The 20,627-nt window shown below is 39.7% G+C and overlaps 1 protein-coding gene across 4 annotated transcripts in view; it reads right to left on the bottom strand.

Annotated features, from left to right (window-relative positions):
- Positions 1-20,401, bottom strand: part of LOC113957435 (sodium- and chloride-dependent GABA transporter 3) — a 99,476-nt gene extending 79,075 nt beyond the window's left edge. The window contains exons 1-5 of one of the 4 annotated variants that reach the window (XM_027664956.1): positions 20,315-20,401; positions 19,362-19,592; positions 16,347-16,481; positions 16,023-16,163; positions 14,565-14,655 (exon numbers count right to left, since the gene is read on the bottom strand). In XM_027664956.1, coding sequence (XP_027520757.1) covers positions 14,565-14,655; positions 16,023-16,163; positions 16,347-16,481; positions 19,362-19,581 — 587 coding nt within the window. In that variant the 5' untranslated portion in view covers positions 19,582-19,592; positions 20,315-20,401. The other 3 variants (XM_027664954.1, XM_027664955.1, XM_027664957.1) reach the window with 3 other exon arrangements.
- Positions 20,402-20,627: the final 226 nt, after the last annotated feature.

The raw sequence follows: 20,627 nt of genomic DNA, 5'->3' as shown, positions 1-20,627 counted from the left end.
TTCAAGTGTTCCGCTGTGAGGAGCTGTACCGGGCTCTTGAACAGAAAGAGGATTATTAGCTGCCAACACCTTGTTGAAAGGAATGTTCTGGGGTACTTATTGCATTATTTCATGATTTGGAAAGTTGAAGAACAGATTCAATCTATTTGAGGAAGGTCCCTTCATGTTCCCTCTCTGATTTAGAGCAGTGTCCAAGACACTTTTCTTTAAAATACCCGAACAAACACCACCCAAAGAGCCTCTTGAGGTCACTTCTCCATCTGCATCTGCCCAGCCAGGAACACAGGTGGCAATGTTTCCTTTTACTCTGAGCCAGACTCTGTCCTCAGAGTATTCTGTGGGGGATGAAAGGACCACAAAATTATGCCACTAACTGGTCCTACTGTAGAATAGCCTTTCTTATTTTATGTTTTGGTGTGTTCCTTCCATCCTTGCTGTGTATTCAGACCTAGTTCATATTTACCTTGTGAAGCTTGTTGCTGAGCTCCTTGTATAAAAAACATAATATACTTGAGTATCAGTGCTGCACAGACTTCTACTTTTACTAGAAAAGTGTTCACATCTCTAAGACATTCTCCATTCCTGCGTGAAAGTGAGTTTAAGTTTTCTTCTAAAGACACGTTTTCTAAACTGTCCTGTTTCCTTCTCTCATTGCACTTCATGCAGTCAACATTCTATAGTTTCTATGAAAACTTATTTGAGTATTTCATACCCAAATGTATCCAAGGATCCCGTGCAGATATAGTTTCTGACGTGCAGAAACTCGAGCAGATATTACTGAACCCTGAAAATGGTGGGATTCAGATTCCATGTTCCAGAACCCTCCGTGGGTGCTTGAAGGGCTAGGCCAGACAGCTACCAGCATCCAAGGCTCTGAAGACAACAACCACTCTGGGAATTGTTACACTGTCAGATGCTTATTCAACTGGGTAGCAGCCATAAAATCACCTTCACTCATAACACCAGAGTCATTGCAGTACTCACAGACACACTGGAAGGCTCAAATGTTTGCCAGAGACACACAAGAAAGTAAAAAGTGACATTCTTTTTGTCACAGAGGTCAGAGGCAGCTGCTTACCTAATGTTTGTGACACATTGTATTGATCAGCCAGCCAGACAACTGTAGGAAAGCTTAGAAACAGCTGTTTGGAGTTGTTTCACCACCAGCAGATTTGCTCTTTCTTGTCTGAGTCACTGCAGCTTTTCCATCATCTCATAGAGAATCTTGACAATTTAATGTTGAGACTCACTTGACTCTTCCCTTCTTTGCTTGAGTCTGTACTCCCTCAACTCTCCTCATCTCAAGAAGCTTTAAGTGATCTCTCAGGTAGCAAAATCACTCTCACTCTATTAAACCACTACACTCTGCTGACCAGCACAGAAGCTTTCCCATACTGAAATGCCTTTAGGAAGTTGTAACATTTCCCTGTGACTGTCTAATCTGTGCTAATTGTTGTCCAGTCTGGGAGAGGCTGATCCATGTATCCAGACTGCATAACGAACAGGTGAAAAAGAAACAGCTTAAAAGGAACACACACTTTTAAAAGAACTCAACAGAGCACACAAGATGCTAAAAGTCTGAGACAGTGTCCTACACTTACTTACTCATATGATAAACTTTAACAAAATTTATGGTGAATGTTAAATATAAAACTCTATGAAACAAAAAGCAAGTGATTTACTTTCTAAGCTTCTCAGAACTTATTACTAAAAATATACATATTGCATACAGGACAAAGTGAAAAGAAAAATTACCCTTCAATAAAATGAACCTAAAAAGAGTCTTGTTAGTTCTCTAGTCAATTTATTATTGTATTTCTTACTTGTACTGTTTTCCAGTATTTCTCTTCTCTGGTGCAATTTGTTATCTTTTGACACACAAAACTTAACGAATGGTACAATATTGTCTTAGACAACGGGTAAAGAACATTCTGTGTAATAGGGATATCAAAGCTGGGAATAATTTTTCATACATAGATCAAACAGCCTCTTCTATACATTACAGGACTGCATATTGAAAGATAGCTATCAATTTTCTGAGCTTCACTGCCTGAGCAAAAATTAACAGTGTGAAGAAAATTCTTGTTAGAAGAATCATCCCCTAATGAGGGACTTGGACAAAAATGTGTGGGACACTTCTCCCTCTTATAGGAGGAGAAGGTATATTTGAGCAGGGATCACCCTTATAACTGCAAGCCCCAGAGTATAATAGAATCCTAGAATGGTTTGGGTTGGAAGGGATCTTAAACATCTATCTGCTGTGGGCAGAGACAGCTTTCACTAGAACAAGCTCAGAGCTCCATCCATCCTGGCCTTGAACTTTTCCAGGGATGGGGCATCCACAGCTTCTCTGGGTAACCTGTGCCAGGGCCTCACCACCTTCCCAGGGAAGAATTGCTTCCTAATATCCAATCTAACCCTACTCTCTGTCAGTTTGAAGTCATTCCCCCTTGTCCTGTCACTCCAGGCCCTTGTAAACAGTCTCTCTCTCTCTTTCCTCTGGGCTCCCTCCAGGTTCTGGTAGGCTGCAATTAGGTCATAATCCCAATTCCCTCAGCCTTTCCTCCCAGTAGAGCTGCTCCATCCCTCTGACCAGCTTGGTGCCTCCTCTGAACTCACTTCAACAGGTCCATGTCTCATTGTGCTGGGGACCCCAGAGCTGGGTACTACTCCTGTAGTGCACATAACATCACCTCAACACTGCATCACCTAAACAAACACCAAAACACGGCAAGACGGGACTCAGGCTGCGTATTAGATCGGTTCTGATCTTACCTGCTGCCAAAAAATACAATCTGGAATTAGTAGGAATGAAGGGGAAAAGCTTTCAGAAGAACCCATTGCACCACTAGCCAGTGCATGAACCCTGCTTTGGCTTCCTCACCTGAGGAGCTCAGATGATGACATGGGCAAGAATGACATACTGACAGTGTTAATACCATTTAGAGGACATATATCTCTGATAAAAGAATAATTTCTCTTCAAGGCATTTTCTTTCAGGCTTTCTTGTTTCCCCTAATACTTAGGAATACTTAGTCCAGTACTTAGGAAACTAAAAGCGAGCTGGTTGTGTCAGGTTTTTTACCAGTGCAGCAGTGTGGTAATCCCTGAAATACCTCCAGAACAAGCATGGATACAACTATTAAGTTAAACAAACACAAACTCCCAGTGAATCTGTAGCAGATTTAGTCACTACAAGCATGTGAAATGAACAGTGTGGGTGCCAAACTCTCAATGCAGGTCAACATGGGCTGACACTTTGACTTTTCTGAAAGTTATATATCCAGAAGTGGCAAGGGATACAGAGACCCTGTGCACTGTAAAAACATCTCTTTTTAAGGTTTTGTGTAAACTCTGAAATAGAGAATATACCATCCATCAGCTTCTAAAAGTGCTACAAATTATCCTGGATAGCTGCTTGTACTCTCCAGCCATCAGTTTTCAATGATTAGAAAGTATTTCAGCTTTTAGAAGATAATCTATAGGTTACACATTAAAGAATCTCCAAAAAATTTCTCTCAAAGTGTAAGATTTAATTTCAGGAAATCCACTTAGTTCCACACTTGGCTTCTTTTCCCCTCAAAGCAGCAGACAGACAACTCCCAGTGGTCACATTAGCAAGGATCCTTCAGCTAGAGCTGTAGAGCTCTAAAATATTTACCTCTTACAGTATATTTAGTGTGACCTACACATAACACAATGAATTATTTCTAGTTGAGCCGTATTCGCTGCTATTCAGCCTGCTTCCTTCTTCTTAACTATCTGAGAGGGTTGAATGTTGTTCCATTTATTATCCATTTCTATGTATATTAAATGAAAAAGTAAGATTAAACTTTCCACTGCAGATTTTTCTCTAAAACTTGTTACTGTAAATAACAACCCATATTTCTTGTGTCAACCCTTGTCTCATTAAAGTCAGCACTTAAATTATCTGAATATAATGTGGCATTACTTAGCAGCTCCTTGTAGATACATATATTACCTTTTTCATTTTTATATGTGTGCATGTTTTTGTATATCTGTATGAGACAGAGAGTGATGGATAAACACAGAACACCCCACTTCTGTAGCCATTCCTGACCTATTTTCCTTCAACCTCTTTCACTGAAGTCATGGCAACTTCTTCTTAACCAAGCCTGAGTGTTTAATCCTGTCAAATAACTTCTTTGTGCTGTTCCACTCACCTCTGCTCTAGAGTTTCTTGGTACTCTCTCAATATATCCAATGAATCCTTCAGTCTTTTTGCAATTTTCCCTCTACTCATCTCTGAAGGACTCATCCAGTGACAAAAATCTCTCTTTTTATTCACCTTGAGTGGCATAAATGAGCTCAGCACACAGCACCAGCTGCCAGCTGAGAGCACCCAGAAGAAATGGGTGGCTCTCAAAATTTGTGTTGAGCCTTTTAGACAGCCTGTAGAGCTGTATTTTCTCATGCACCATTGATTAAATCTTAATAATGAGAACTACAGACAGAAAATATTGCAAACTACTGCATGAGCTTGTAAAACAGTCTTTCATAGTGAGCTCTTGGCTACAAACTCATGTAAAAAGTAATGGTAAGCTCTTATCTCTTCCACACAGAACAGACCAAAATAAAACCATTACCTGACTGGTAAAAAAATAAAAAAAAAAATTGAAAAAATTACTCTGTCAACGTATTTCTCACAATCACTGGCCCTGTACTAAACCCTAGTTACAAAAAAACCCCTAAGACATGAAAAGAAGCAGGGGGAAAAGGCAATAGAGAAAAACTTCCAGGTCAAAAGAGAAAAAAGAAAGCTGCAAACAGACAGGAGCTATTTTGGGAGATCCCAAATCCTTTGTCCACATTTATAGCTCCTAGATCTTCATAAAATACCAGTTGCAAATTACAGTATGATTCTTAATTAAATTCAGGTAAATTCTAATGGTTCAGTTTTTCATTTATGAACTAAACCCAGTAGTTAGAGTTCAAATAATTAAACAATAGTTGTTGCAGGGACTTTGGAAAGGCATCAATTATTTCCCTTTCCACACAGAGGACAACTGTGCATGTTTCAAGGCCTGCACTGATGGATATTCTGCAGCTTTTGTAAGAATTCCATGGCAGTATTTAGTGAGTCTTCCTCAGGAAGTCCTCCTGACACAGCAAAACAATTTTGCTGCTATATAAGAATGTAATGGAAAATAGTGAAAAAATTAACGAAAAAAAGTGTTGTTCTTTTTTTGTTTTGTTGTTTGTTTTTTTCCAGCTTGTGTTCACTCTAATTTTTTGAACACAAGAAAATCTCTCCTTTAATTTGATTTCAAACCCCAAGCAACCACTCTTTCTGTTAATGTCCTGAATCTACAAAGCTGTACTTAAAAAACACTTTTAAAACGTGTCTAAACTTTTTTTTTTCCTCTTGCAATGACACTTTTTCAAGAGCCAAAAATAAATAGAGGCTTTCTCAACTGCATGGAACTCTGTGCTTGACACAGTCCCCATGCTGAGATAGCCAAGAAGATGAATGTGACTGCTCTTTAATGTTGTTTTCAGTTACTTGAGTGGCTGTAAAATCTCTTGCACCAAAGTCCTTCAGATTCTCAATTTCAAGATGGGGAGAAAAATCTAATGGGGAGAAGAAAAATCTAATGGGGAGAAGAAAAATCTAATGGGGAGAAGAAAAATCTAATGGGGAGAAGAAAAATCTAATGGTGAGAAAAATCTAATGGGGAGAAAAATCTAATGGGGAGAAAAATCTAATGGGTGCATTCTTGGACAGCTGAAAATAACAGGCTATTATTTACAAGGCCACAGGCACATTTAAAGGATTCCACAGGTATTGAAAAATATGTCTTGGAAGAGTTACATGCAATTTGTTTGCATATCTAGTCTTGCAAATCCAATTCCCATGGGGAACTGGGGAAGGAAATTGTTCTTGGAATGTAACTTTTCAGCTTGTCCTGTGCAAGACCTCTCTTCTTTAGGGGAGTCACAGGAGGGACTAAATAGTTTCAGGCAGCAAATGCCACCAACTGTATCGTGCTTTTAGTTTTCTGGATTTAAAGTTTGCTTAGACACTTGTAGGAGGCTGTAGGTAACTCACAGAGGAGAGGATGAGCTCTCTTTTTTAATTGCACAAACCCAAACATAACTGAAAGGAGGCCTTTCAGTAGAGGTTTTTTCTGACATAAATAACAAAAAAAAAGTACTTAAAAAGAAAAACAACTCAAAAAACCAAAACAAACATAGAAAAAAAAAGCAGATGGAAAAAAAACCCCAAAACAAACACAACAAACTAACAACTTATGAGAAACCAATTAAACCCCCAGTAAAGCCAGAAGAAACATGCCTGGTTATTTTGGCATGTGCTGCTATTGACTGATTTGGCCAAACCTGTCATGGCACAACCAAGTTTTTGCTAATTTAGACCTTTGACTTTTTTTCATTTTACCCCTGCAAGCAAATTGTGCTTTTTTCATGGATTTGTTTCCTTATAATAGAAAAAAGTGCATATACAGATATATACATGTCTTTAGACACATTTTCCTATGTTAATAATGATAATAAAAATGACCATAATGTTCCAAATTCTTAAAAAAAAATAAATAAATTACCATTCTTCAGCAAAAATGAATGTCTAAGCCAGCAGCTTCTAAAGGTCAGTTTTTTAAGCACCTCACTCATCTTCCTGTGTATGTTTTCCAACTATGAGTAGATAATAATTTCATTGCTAGAACTTTTACAAGTCTGTAACTAAGTGATATTTTAAATAGCTCATGTATGATCTTTGCTACAAAAATGTACTTTCTATTTTTGGCCACAGTGCAGGCCAAAATTTTGCCATATTTTAATAAAAGAACCAACCAAATGCTACAAATTCCCCAAATGCACTTTAAGTGAAATATTTCAGATATCACTCATAAAAAATTAACAGTATCATTCTAAATATCTAGGCAAATAACAAATTTGTTCATGGTACCTTCACAATCAAAGAAAGGTTTATTACTACCTTAAGTACATACAACTACTGAAAAGGAGTTGGTAACATTTTAGAGTTACTTTTCCAAAACGTGAAGTTGTCTCCTAACACCAAGCTTTTATTATTTAAAACTTTCCATTACAAAATCCTATATTCAGATACAAGTGTATTTATTCAGACTTGTTCCAGACTGTTTAAACAAAGGATTTTTTTTTTTATGATGATTAGCTTCAAAAAAGTTAATGGCAATTCTTGACTGCATAAGAAAATAATATTTATTGTGATAAGCTCACAGCCTTATAGTTGAACTAAAAAGAAATCCACACATTGCCAACAGACTTCATCAAGAGATGAATGAAACCTTCCTGGATTCCTCCATAAAAATACTAGAGAGCTGCATGTTTACTAACTTTGCATAATTTACAGAACATTGGGAAGAAGAAAACACTTGGAGGAGCGGGAATTAGGGAGACTGGATAAATTGGAGTGAGTCTGTCTGGACAAGGAGCCCAGGCCCTCACAGCAGCACACAGGCATGGGGAGAGGAGGAGGAGCAACGAGCAGAAGGAAGAGCAGCCAAGGAATTTAGGGAGCAGAGGCAAACTGTTTAGGGAGCTAAGGCTGGAGACCAAGTGTAATTTTGGGAAGCAGTCAGCTGGCTGGATCAAATGATCAGGACTGGGTGGCTGGAGGTGGGAAACAGAACTATACCTGACTTAGAGACAAGTCAGAAGACCATGAATTGCCCAAGAAAAGAGATTAAACTGAACTGCCCAAAGAAGGGGCAGCAGTGGGAGGCGTATTTGGGAATGGTAAGTTTGGATGTAATCATAAGGAATGATGCTAAACTGGATAGTTGTGGTGGAAATGCCATGCAGGCATTAGCATGGATCAGGGATTAACACATCAACTGAGGAATTAAAATCAGCACTGAGATATCAGCACTCACCCCTGGTCCAGCAGCAGGCTAGTGTTCAGGTCCCTCTGAAGAGACCTTTCCAAGAACTAAGATTAGAAATGTGAGGAATGAAGAGTTGATTTCCATAAACTCAGAGAAGAGACCAGGACAGGAAACAGGCAAAAAGCTCAGCCCTCCTGCTGGAAACCCACCTAAAGGCTACAGGGAGAACTCCAGAGCTATTAAACTTCCTGCTGCTCTGCAGGAGCCTCAGTCAGAGTTATCCCTCTCTCCTGTTAGTGCTGTGTATGAACAGCTATTTCTTTGCCACAAAGCCTGAACTGGATGGTCTAATATTAACTATTAACATACCGAGTATAAGAATAGTCTCCCCTCAATTATTCTCAGGTAACCTTTTCAGTCTGAACCATCTCAATAAATACTGTGACAGGGAGAGAATGATCCTGTCCAATTCTAGTTGTGGCAACACCCTGAGAAGCCAGACGTTAAATCCCAGTCCATACTCCATCATTATTTAACTATTATACAAGGCTGAGTGAGCTCAAGAGAAGACACTGAAATTCCCAACCTGTACAGAACACATTCAAGGAAGTGAAACATATATTCAATTTTTTGCCGACAAAATACAGAAAGGAGAGCTTTCTAAATAGTCACTAGAGAAAAGACAACAAAAATTACTGCTTTTTTAAAAAAAAACCCACTTAAATATTCATGCAAGTGTACAAAAAAAATGTTTTGTTTGGAATGAAATAGCAATTATTGTTTCAACCATGGTGTCTTCAATTAAGTAACTTTATATTAATGTTTGGCCAAAGCTGACTTTCATACATTTTCTTGTTCCTTTGTTGGAATAAAAATTGTGTAACCTTAATGCTAAAAAAGTGTCTTGCCCACCCCCATACTTAGCACTTTTACTCTCTCTGTAGCTCAGATCCCGTTCTGTAAAATGGGAATAATTTGAACTTATTGAAATTTTGTGAGGATGAATGAACACGTAAATAATCAAGGAAACCATGATGGTACAACCACAGGCACCATGAGCACCCGAAGAAGCCTTGATTAAATTAATAACTTTGTTCATTTTCTTATGTTCTATCTTCTCCTTATTATTAGGTTCCTACTCTGCTGACAAAAAGAACAAATATTGAATACCAGCACAGTGTTTGCTCCCTATCCATCCTCTAACAAGATCAAAGCAGATATGTTGACAAAATATTAGGCAGTCCTTCATCTCAAGATGATCATGTTCATAAAAGGTGTGGACTTAATAGAAATAATGTTGTGCAGTTTTATTTCCTAATACACAAATACTTGACACCGCAATTTCTAAGGTAATTTTTTTTCTCCACAGTAAAATTGCTATGTACAATATTCAATACAAAAATCAAAAAAACCATGGCAGTTCATCTTTCTGCTTCAGGGTTCATCCCTCGATATAGAAGAAATCCACTTTGCATTTTGTCACCTGTCCCATTCACTCCTTTCAACCGAGCTCAGGAAAAGTCAGTGATCTCGAGGCAAAACCAGATGAAGAGCTCACATGACTCCAAACAAAAAAGCAATTTTCACACGGCCTCTTATGAACTGAGCAGAAACAAGCAAGTCTGGCACGACTCAATGTTCTACAAGACCTGCACAAAGGGCCTGGTTCTGAGGGGTGCTGGAGGTCTCTGGGTACTGAGCACTGCAGGATCAGGCTCAACTTGCTAATGACTTCTCCTAGTGTGGTGGGGATTAACCACAGTGTGACTCCTGCACTCATTTGCAGCCTGAATGAAACAGGAAAAACCTCTTTTTGACTTTGCAAGGAATGGGTTTGTGCCTTTTCCTTTTTGCTGAGAACAGTCCCTTTTCTTTTCCCTAGACAAAACCAATGTTTTTTTTCTCACTAGGCTTTACTTGGAAACGCTAAGGATGTGTCACCCTCTCCAGAGAGTGACAGGCCAACAACTAGACCTTCTTTAACAGAGGACTAAGTTGTTGTTATACAGCCAATAAAAAACTATTGAGGTGGAATCAACCAAGGGTCCTCTTTCTGTCCAGCTCCTTTCCCAGGCACTGGAAACCTCAAATTCCTGACCATGGTGACAGACTGGAGTAGCTGCCAAAAGAGCACACAGACATGGTTGATGCCCCCCACACCTGCCAGGCAATTTCTTCTCCTAGGAAAGCAGAAAAAACAATGGAGCAGAGCATCCTCTCCTTTCTATTCTGTTTCCCAGGCTATAAATACATCCTCACCTAATGCCACAGCTCTCTTTCATTGGACTGCTTTAACATATCAGGAATTATCAACACTGAAGCTGCTACTGTTAACTGTTTAATGTTTGGACACCAAAAATTCCATGTGCTGTGCCTAGAAACTATGATTATTACTTTTTCTTAGAAAATCCTTAAACAGTGGATGAGGGAAAAGCCATAAATGGGAGTCAAGGGGCCATTCTCTGAATGCTGGCACCAGTAAGAAGTGAAAAGTGAAGTTTCAGACTCTTGCCTGTCCTTTGGAACACAGCAACGGAGAGTTTGAAGAATAAGAAGTGAATTTTTATCAATTTAGCTGCTTACCTTAAAATGCTGTACATACAGATGGAATGTGAGGCTTCTCAAGGCTACGGCTTTTGAATTATGGTAAGAAATCCTTAAATCTCCTAATTTTTCCCAGTTGTCAACATTGATACCAGTGGTCAGTGGCAAGTCTGCTCACATTTAAAACATTAACAGCAAGAGCATTTTTTAAGTAGGAAAACAAGAAAAGAGTGTCCAAACTCCCAAACTCTGCCTGCTGCTCCTCCAGCAGGATCAGACCCTTTTCACTGGAGAGCTACAGACGAGGAGTTATCAATTACTGGCTCCTAAAAATATTTTAAGTTTTGAACTTGCTGCGTGTGCAATGAGATTCTTCCGAGCATAGCAAAAGGCATTCAGAACCTACTGCAGTATTTGTCTCTATAGTCTTTTGCTATTTTTTTAAACAAAGAACAATCCATCCAGGACAATAATTAAGTCTGTGGGTGACCCAGCTATCAAAGCAGGTGGAGAATGCTGAAGTATCAGAGGCAGCATCCTCTGTACAGACCTGAGGAAGGGGAACTCTTGGTCTGCAGGCCAGAAAAGCTTCATGGTGCTGCAAAACATCCTCTCAGTCATCGCTGCACTTGGGTGAGATGATGCTCAACTTGAGGAATAGATTAAGGAGCAACCAAAGCTACAGAAGCAAAAAAAGCTACAAATATTTCAGCAGAAAAGCTGAAGGCTTTGTTTGCAATCCCCAGCCCAGCTGAGGACTTGGATTTACTTCCAGTCACGAATAAATAGGGGCTGAGTCTTATAGACTAGATAATAAAAAAGACACAGTAGCACCAGTTAAAAGAGAGAAGACTCCTCTTCAAAGCCAGAAATGAAGGCATTCTTTTGGGCCTGGTGTATTCATTTTTGCACAGATAAAACCTTGTTCCCCTGCACTTATATGATGTAAATTCTGTGTGATACACAGCAACCTGTGCATCCCTCAGCATTGGGAACTCTCAGACTGACACCATCGGGCTTCAAAGCAAACACACAGCACTGCTAAAACATGCATTACTGAGGCTCCCCCAAGCATTTTTCTTGTCAGGTTGGGTTTAATTAAAAAAAAACCCTGAAGATATGGTAACTACTGTAGGAGACTGTGGTAACTAGCTATCAAAGGAAAGCTGTAACATCAGCCTGGCAGTTTACAAATGCAGTATTGAGTCCTTCATGTAAACGAGCTCCCTATTCAGTAAGTAAATAGGATCACTATTCACAATAATTACCACTCTAATCCACAGATTAACTCAAGATTGGATGGTAACAGATAAAAAAAAAACAACAACAACAAAAACAAACAAACAAACAAAAAACCCCAAATCAAAACAAAACCAAAAAAAAAACCACAAGAAAACACCATTAAAAAAAAAAAAAAAAAGCCACAAATTTTTTTTCCCCAACAGCTGACCCCTCACACAATAATTTGGCTGTATATGGCCACATCTTACAGAAATCTCAGTTGCAGCCTTGGCATGGCAGAGAGCAAAGTGTAAAGGTTCTGAATTCTACGGTTGTTCAGAAGAAACCCAAAACCTTCCCTCTTCCCCTCACGGGCACCACCTTAATTACTACTAAGGAACCCGGTCATTTATGCAAATGAACTCAGTTCTGAGATTGGGGGTTGAGGATTCTCACACACTGTCAACATGAGCTCTGAAAATAGCAAAGAGCATCTTTCCTCTTGCTATTTGTTTCAACAGGTCTTTCAATAAATTTACTGCTCCAAAAATCAGAATTTACAAAGTAGTAAAGCAACGTGACAGGAACAAGACCTCTGGCTAAGTGAAATAATATTGCTGGTAACACTTATCTACAGATTAGAAGATGATTTTCTGGGCAAATTAACTAGTCTAGTTTACTTTGTATTAATCACTCTCTGATCTGCCTTGCACATCTGTACATTAAAAACCTCCACTGTGGAGGTTTATTATTTACATCTGATATTTAAGACACATAATTAATTTCAATCTTCTCTTAATTCTGATTAGTTATTTTAATGCAACATGAGTCCTGACACTTATTAAAGCTCATTCTCAAACTAGTGTGTCATATCTATTTTAAATTTTGAAGCCATTCAACATCATACCTACTTCAATTTTAACAAGGCAAGTAATTTTCTCAGCAGGAAAGGACTACATTTATTTTCTAAGGGTGAAAAACTGGGTAACTTCAGTTTTGCTTCGAAAAAGTAGATAAGTTTAATATCTTAAGCAATTTTAGCCAGCAGGCTGTTAGTATTACAAAAAGTTTGTCCATAGCACAATAAAGAAAGAAGTTCCAAATAAATGACAAATTATTTTGTTTACCTTGTCTTTTTTTTTTTTATTATTTTTTATTTTAAAAGTGTAGGAGTATATATACACAAGACTGTAAAACAAGTTTGAGAAAAGACTAAATCTGATTATCCCTTCTAGTTTCATAAGCCATTCCTAACTTATCCAAAATCAGGCAGGCATATATGCCCCAAATTTTAAGGATTTCAACTCCACTGTAATTTGCATTAAAGTTTAGCTGTAGACTCATGTTTGGCTTCATTTTTAGAGGACTCTGAGAAGGGACATGCTTAAAATGTATTTGTATGTGCATCAAAATAAACTGACATAGGAATTTAGGCAATCCAAAGGTGAACACTGACAAAGCCTCACAAAACCCTAGAAACATGAGCGGACAAAAATTAGTCTGTACCCTCTATATAATTTAATTAAATGTTGCTTACTCCTCTGGATAACTGGAGTTACCAACCAGTGGCTGAATTGTGAATATTTTTGAATGAGCAAAAAAATGCAGCAGGTTAATTATGTTAGTACTGGAGAAAATACTTTTACTCATTTACTCTAATTCTATGAAACCTTAATTCAAGTTATCCTAAAGAGCCATAAGATATTTTTGGTACAATGATGAAGTCATAGCAATAAAAGATGTCCCCTGAGAAACTCTTATTTATTCTGAAACATTATCTAGGAAGTGGGTAGAGTTGATATACTTGGATTTAATACTTCAAGTGTGTTCAGATTATTGAAAATTTTAACAGAAAATGAAGTTACAATTTTACCCAGAGAGTTTGTGCCTCTTTCATATTGTTCAGGTTTAATTTAGTTTTGGGGTTTTTTTATTTTATTTTTAAATAAAACAGTATTATTTACTAAAGCAACACTTACTGCCCATGAAGGCTAAATTAACTGATGTAGCAAGACAAAAAGGTTCAGAAAGAGACAATAGCACATTCAAGGTAATTGTGTCAATGTACAGTTCCCCCTTCAAGGGCACTCTTAATTCTTGGTTCTTTCAAAGTGTAGCTGTTGCTGTCCTGAACATAAAACAGAGCTCTAAACATACAGCCTTAGATTAAGGCTCTGTCTTAACAACAAAATTAATAGGTCCTCAAGAAATTCTATTTACCCAGAATTGTGTAACACACGTTAAATTGTGAGATCATTGAGTATTAAAAGTAACATTCCATTTCTATGACTGTCTGAACACACACTGTGCCCTGCAAGAAACAAATATGATACTGAACTGCTTTGATTAAATATTTATAGCGAGAAAAAAAAACAAAAAACCACCACAAAAGCAGACCATGCTTTGCAAAGATATACTTTTCTTCTAACAGTCTAACTAGAAATCAGAATCCAGGAGACACGAGAGAGTTAAACTCTCTCATTACTCCAGCTGAATAACTAACACTTACATAGTGCTTTAAAATATAATGAGATGCAGAAGAGAAAGTATTAGACAGCTGAAATAAGGATGAAGATGCAACTCTCAAACTCTTAAGAAACATTTGGAAAAAAAAAATTGCAAAAATATTTTAAATCCTCCTCTTTTTTTCACCTCTGCCTCCTCATTAGTATGGGTTTGAGGCTCTTTCCTCCAGCAGCAGGAGCCAAGCTCCCGAGCAAGTGGCACACTTTGTTCTGTGTTCTTTCAGGATATGGAATTCCTTTCCTTGTAGAAAAAAAAGAGTTAAAACCCCTCATCCTGACTCTCTTTGGCTGTATAAGAAAATTTCCAAAGGAACTCACATCACTAAGTGCCATAATAGGGTTACAAGGTGTTTAATCAAGTGTAAGCGATCGAGTTATTGGAAGATAACGAATAGACTGATCAAACATTAAGTTCATGTGCACTTACTCCCAGAATTCCATCACTGGAGAAGTGGCATTTTGTAAAGAGACTTGACTGCAGTTGCTCATATTAAGTTTTTGAAATTCCACACAGTTTTCTACAAAAGAACAAAAAAAAAATGTTTGTTATATTGACGTGCAAGTACATTTTTTCTTGTTTGTGCACCTTGTGAAGCCACCATTCTACATTTGCTGCACGTGTAACACTGTGTTTTGATCACCAGACCACAGGCCTATCCCAGAAAAATATCCATGACCACTCTCCTGTAACACTTCCCAAAGGCACATTTCAATGGCAGGGCCAATAAAACCCCTCAGGCAGAAAGACATGTTGAGGAACTGAGGCACTGGATTGGGAATTACAGCATATTCCAAGTTCAATGGCTTATGGCAACAAATGGCTTATGGAGCATGGCCAGCAACAAGCTTCCACTTTGCCCTAATATGGCAAGTGAATAATTCCTCTGGCTTTTTATTCTTATCATCTCTAGCACAGAGAAGGGAGGCCAAAGCAGCTCAGCATTGCTGAGTTGACGTGTCGCGTTTGAACAACCAACAACAGCCAAGCTCCTCTGCTGGGTTGCCAGAACTGATACCAAAGCCTTCCACATCCATTGGGCCCAAGACTAGTTCCCTAACATTAACTGTAAGATTTCAGGCAGTTTTAGGTGTGCTCAAAAGCCATGGTAATGGTCATTTAACAGAAAAACATGAAAGACAATTGGTATGTGGGTTGAAATAGGAGAGCGATATAAGGAATAAATACACAAACTACAGGAATAATGGAAATGAGGGCATTGGTAGGAAACCTCCCCATAGGTGTTTGTGATCCAGAAATGCAATAAGCAGAGAATTACACATAAAAATATCAATGAAAGGAGACAGATGAAGAGCCCTGTACTGCAAACCCTCACAAACACACACCTCATCGTTCATGCAGGAGGCTACTTTGCATGCTGTAAGAATTATGTATGCAACTAAATTTCCAGAAGGAGCTTGATGAACATTTTCCCTCAACATCTGGCGTTTAAAAGAGCAAATCCAAAGATCCACATCTAATATTTTTCTCTCCATTCAAATGCCTCCTGATTTCATTAGAGTGAAAGAGTAAGATTGCAACCTGTCATCAGGTCCGTCTCTGCAGCAGAATTCACTCACTGAATTTATGGAGAATAGGTATGATTGCAAATGAGAGTCTTGGGATTTAGCCAGAATATCTTACAGAATTAAAAAAATCCAAAATCATCTTCTTCTGCGATATATTCTACAGAAACAAATGCTTATACAATGACCTAGACCAAAAAGGTATCAGTAAGTGTTCATTCCAGGTTTCCTTTGTCATGGGATGTGATTGACCCATTTGCAGTGACTTTTCTACAAGAATAGTTTTGTTCATGGCATTTTAATGTATTAATCAATTATTTGGAAGGTTTTTGTATAGGGATAATCTCCACTGAGGTCATACCTGTATTCCATTCATGCCCACAGGTAGCCCAGGGAAGTTCTGTAGTAAAGCAGTTAAACAAATAGAAGATAGCCCATGCTAAAATAATGATGTAATATACATTTAGGTGTGCCTCTATCACTTGGGTAGCATAGCCAATGCCTAGAGAAAAAAAAACAAAAAAAAATAAGTGAGACATGAGAGAAAACTCCTGCTTTCCAGGTAATTTAAAAACAAATGCTTACTTTTTTAGATATATCTTAACCTCAATTTTGATACAATTTATTTCATTTTACTTCAAGGTCAACGCATTCTTTTGCAGTAGAACACAGAAGGGTTTGTTACCTTCAAAGAGAGGGCAAACTTTCCTCCAGCATGTAATGCCTCCTTCACTAGTGAACTGTCCCAAGGCCGTCTCCAGGAAAAATACTGGTATTCCACAGCAAATGAAAAAAACCACATATGGGATGAGGAAAGCGCCTACAAGGGAATATTGAGTGGGTGTTGGTTATAACGAATGCAGTTCCTTGACAACTGAGTGAGAATTCTCCTAGTAAAGGAAGGATCATTTAGCTCTCTCTCAGGCATCGAGCTGACAGTGCAGGAAGCGTTTATGCCTGGCCCCAAATATCAAAAGTTGACCTGTAAGCCAATGCCTTGGACTAAAAAAGGCCAGATCAAAATTGCTCAGCATAGACTAAAGTCTGCTCGTGTGTCTCTCAAACACTGAAAAGATTACAGTCTTGCTCAGCCACAAAGTTCTGCACTGATCATCAACCACATCAGTCTACACTATCTTCTCTTCCTTGCTTTTCCCAGGAAAGAAGGAATGAAGAAATTAAATCCAAGAAGTCATTTGTATATTATTTACATAAGCCTGATGATAAACATTATGGAAAAGGAACAGACTTTAGAACTACTTATAAGAGCAGGAAAGCAGTATTTTGCCTGATCAGCTAGAAACATTAATGTGAAATTCTAGGGAAATAACAAAGCATCAACAATTCTGTCAGATGCCCCCAGCAAACTCCAGTATAGCTTATGAACCACATCAAAACTCAAACACAACCAGTAACAACTGCTGTGCTTTAGTCACCTTGATTAGAAAGTTAAGACAACTAAAACCAGTTGCTTTTACTTGCAGTTTGTTTCTTCAGAGCCAGCACAGCACCAGAGGATCTCTTCACTAGTAGTCTCTTCCCTCAACTGGGAAATTTTCCTATAGCTGAATCTCATCTGCCTCTCAAGCAATCCATGAGGATTTCACAAAGACTGGAATCCTTACAGCTAAAACATGACTTCTCTGCAGAATTTACTGTGCATATTGTTTTGAACAAGATCTGTACAGGCCAGGTGAACTGCTGGCCAGTATCACATCCAGCTCACAATCACAGTGAGTTTAACATGGCAACTTGTTGAAATCCAAAGTATTTGCTTTGACTATTTTTTCAACACTGTTCTACTGCAGGTATACATTATGAAAATCAGGTTTCTCAGCTTGTAAAAAGATCGTATTCCATGAAATATTGAATTCTAATAAAAAGAAATTAATTTTCCTAAAATCTCCAAATAAATATCTACAAGAACAACCTAAAATTATAGAAGCTTATGCTTACACAGCCTGTTATGACTCAGGGGAAGTGCCAGAGGGAGGTCAGAGCTCCCAAGTTCCATACTAGAGCTCCTGGGTTTGTTCTGTATCTAGCAAGTTATTTCATGACTAGCTCATGTATTTTACCATCGTCTTCACTTACCACACACTAAGCAGTTTGGTGCATCAGATGTAAACACTGAAAACAAACTCTGGTCTAATTCCACCAGGGCACTCTGGAGAATTACAAAGCCACAGGTCACAGACCAACCCTTCATTGAATAAAACTGGTCAATGGCAAATTCCCCGAGGTGCCAGGACATGACCAATTAGATCACACACACTAATTCTATCCTTGAAGAATAGAGTAGTGATTCAACATGATATTTGAGTGCATACGTTATCATTGCATAACCCAAAACCATGATTAGAATTCTTCCTACCTAATGTTAGAGCCTTTAAAAAATCACAGCATCACTTTTTGACAAGGTAGCACATACCTACAAACGGACATGGAAAGGTGGCTGTGTGGACAAGAAAATGACACACCAAAAATACATTTCTGTTTGTTCCTCTTCCAAAAGTTCTCTGGGAACACTTTGACAATCAACGAGAAACTGTCCTGTATATCATAGCCAGCATATTAATATTTACGTACTAACAGCAGTATTTGGTAACATCATTCTGGAAAGAGGTGAACTCCTGCTATCTTAGTTTTGCCCAAGTACAGATACACAGAGAAAGGCACTGCAAACAAACATGCCTTCCACAGCACTATTAGTCTTAGAGAAAGAGCAGACAAAATGGGCCAAAACCATACCTGAATTCGGACAAGGAGGAACAGGGAAAATACATTTGGTGCAGCGTTGTTAGCGAGGAAACCCCTCATGGGACAGACCTTTGCATCTCAGCCACTGACATTCAATTTTCCTCCCAGCCCGTGTGGTTACACTCACACTGCCTTAAGCAGGGAGAATGTTGAACCCAGTCCACAGAATTCTAAACTGAGTTTTTAATTTACTTTTCTTTCTTCATTGCTTCGTAAGTCACAGATGATGTGCTTATTCTCAGCTATCATATATCTTACACAGTTTGTACTTAACTGTGACCAATACATGCCACGTGGTCTTACTTCTGTACAAGTTAAGTCTGCTCTTTTCTCTCTCAAATAACATTCATATTTTAAATTTATTAGGGTTTGCTCTCTTCTTTGAGCAACCATCAGTTTTGACATCTTCCCCTACCTTACTATAGGAACTGGGGAAGCACTGAGGAAGAAAGCAAGTACACTGAGTAACAAAAATTTCTATATGATGAAGAATTTCGTCTTTGTGGCATTATCAGAAAAAACATGCATCTTCTCCAAAGTATTCTGCTTGAAAAATAAACTGTTACATTCTTTCCTGTGTCAGACAAACTTATTGAAGTATGCTTGGGTCTGTATTCCCATGTAGAAGAAAACACAGACCGTGTTACTCTAAGGGAACACTGGCTTCTTCTATATTAAATACCTCATGAAAAAAAATACAGCCATTTACTAACGTAAAAGCAACTCGTAAAAGTAACCCACACAGTGTTTCTAGAAAAGGAAAGAGAAATATGATTTTTTTTTCTTAGTTGTCAGATGTTTTACACTTCCCTCTCTGCACATATGCTGAAATCTTGAGCTCGTATCTCTTCCTAGCGTAATAAATCACTGCAAAGCGTCCTTAACTGTTTATTTCCCACGTTTAGGGTGAGCAGTAAATCAACATATGATGCCATCTTACCTCCTCCATTCTTGTAGCAAAGATATGGGAATCTCCATACGTTTCCCAACCCAATAATCTCCCCTGCCACAGAAAGCACAAATTCAACTTTATTGTTCCAGTGACCTCTTTCATGAACTTTCTTATCGTTGCTGTGGACAAGGTTGGTGCTTGAGGCTTCCGGGTCCAAAGCATCTTCTGGCTTGCCATTAATTATAGGAATAGTCTTTTCAGCTGTCATGTCTTTTCAGCCTTGGGGAGAACAAAAGGAAAACACACAGATGTTTTGAGACACTTGCTAGAACTAATCTTCAATGACTAAAGTCTCTCAGCATGTCATTGGCACCCATGTAAATTGGCAGGTGCAAGTGAAGGAAGCTGGAAAAGTTGTAAAGCAGGCAAAAAAAAGGAAAAGATGGGGGAAAAAAAGAAGCTTATATAGAAGAGAAGGAGCTGATTTCCAAGTTGAGACAGATAACTTAGGAGAGGATAGTGAAGCCTTTCAAAAATCCCTCCCCAAGCAAGGATCCCAGCTTGACCAACCTACCAGAGGACAGAGATGATCCGCACCTTGCGGGCACCCAACTGAGAGCAGAAGCAGACGGGGATGTGGAGGAGGGGGCCTGGACGGTTCTGGCCTGTCTGGAGGAGCAGGGAAGCTCCGGGACTACTCACCCAGGGCTCTGCCCGTGCCTGCGCGGCGGGGACAGGGGCCGGCGGTGGCTCAGCGCTGCGCTCCGCGCGGATCGCCCCGAGCTACCGCTCTCCGCTCCGCCGCACGGGAGACACGGGGCGGCACGGGCGGGCAGGGGAAGGCGGGGATAAGGCGGACGGCGTTAGGATACCGAGGGAAGCTCGCCCTGCCCGGCCCGGCGGGGGTAGGATGCTCCCCACTCTCGCTGCAGCCGGGATTTGCAAATGCTCAGCCCTTCCCCGGAGCGACGGTATAACACCCGCCTCCCCCCTCCGCCCACCTCAGGCTGTCCCGCCAGCTCCCCCCTCCTCCTCTTCCTCCTCCTCCGCCACCAGCATCACCAGCCGAGCATCCCCAGCCTCCGCTCGCCCGCCCCGCGGGGGCCAGCCAGGGCCGAGCTCCCGGCAGTTCCCAGCCCTGCGGGTGGTTCCCGGTCCTGAGGGCGGTTCCCAGCGCTTCTCCTCTCTCCCCCGAGCCGGGGCTGTCCCGCATGCGGCGGGGGGGGGGTGCGGTGTGGCCGTGCGGGAGCGCCCGCCCCGCACCTGCGGCACCGCAGAGCCCGCCCGGCCCGGCCCCCGCAGCAGCCGGCGGTG

The sequence above is a fragment of the Corapipo altera genome, unplaced genomic scaffold (genome assembly GCF_003945725.1).
Source record: "Corapipo altera isolate COAL_440 unplaced genomic scaffold, ASM394572v1 124, whole genome shotgun sequence".
Taxonomy (NCBI): domain Eukaryota; kingdom Metazoa; phylum Chordata; class Aves; order Passeriformes; family Pipridae; genus Corapipo; species Corapipo altera.
Note: the sequence above shows the minus strand (reverse complement) of the source record. Positions and strands in the feature narration are given on the sequence as shown.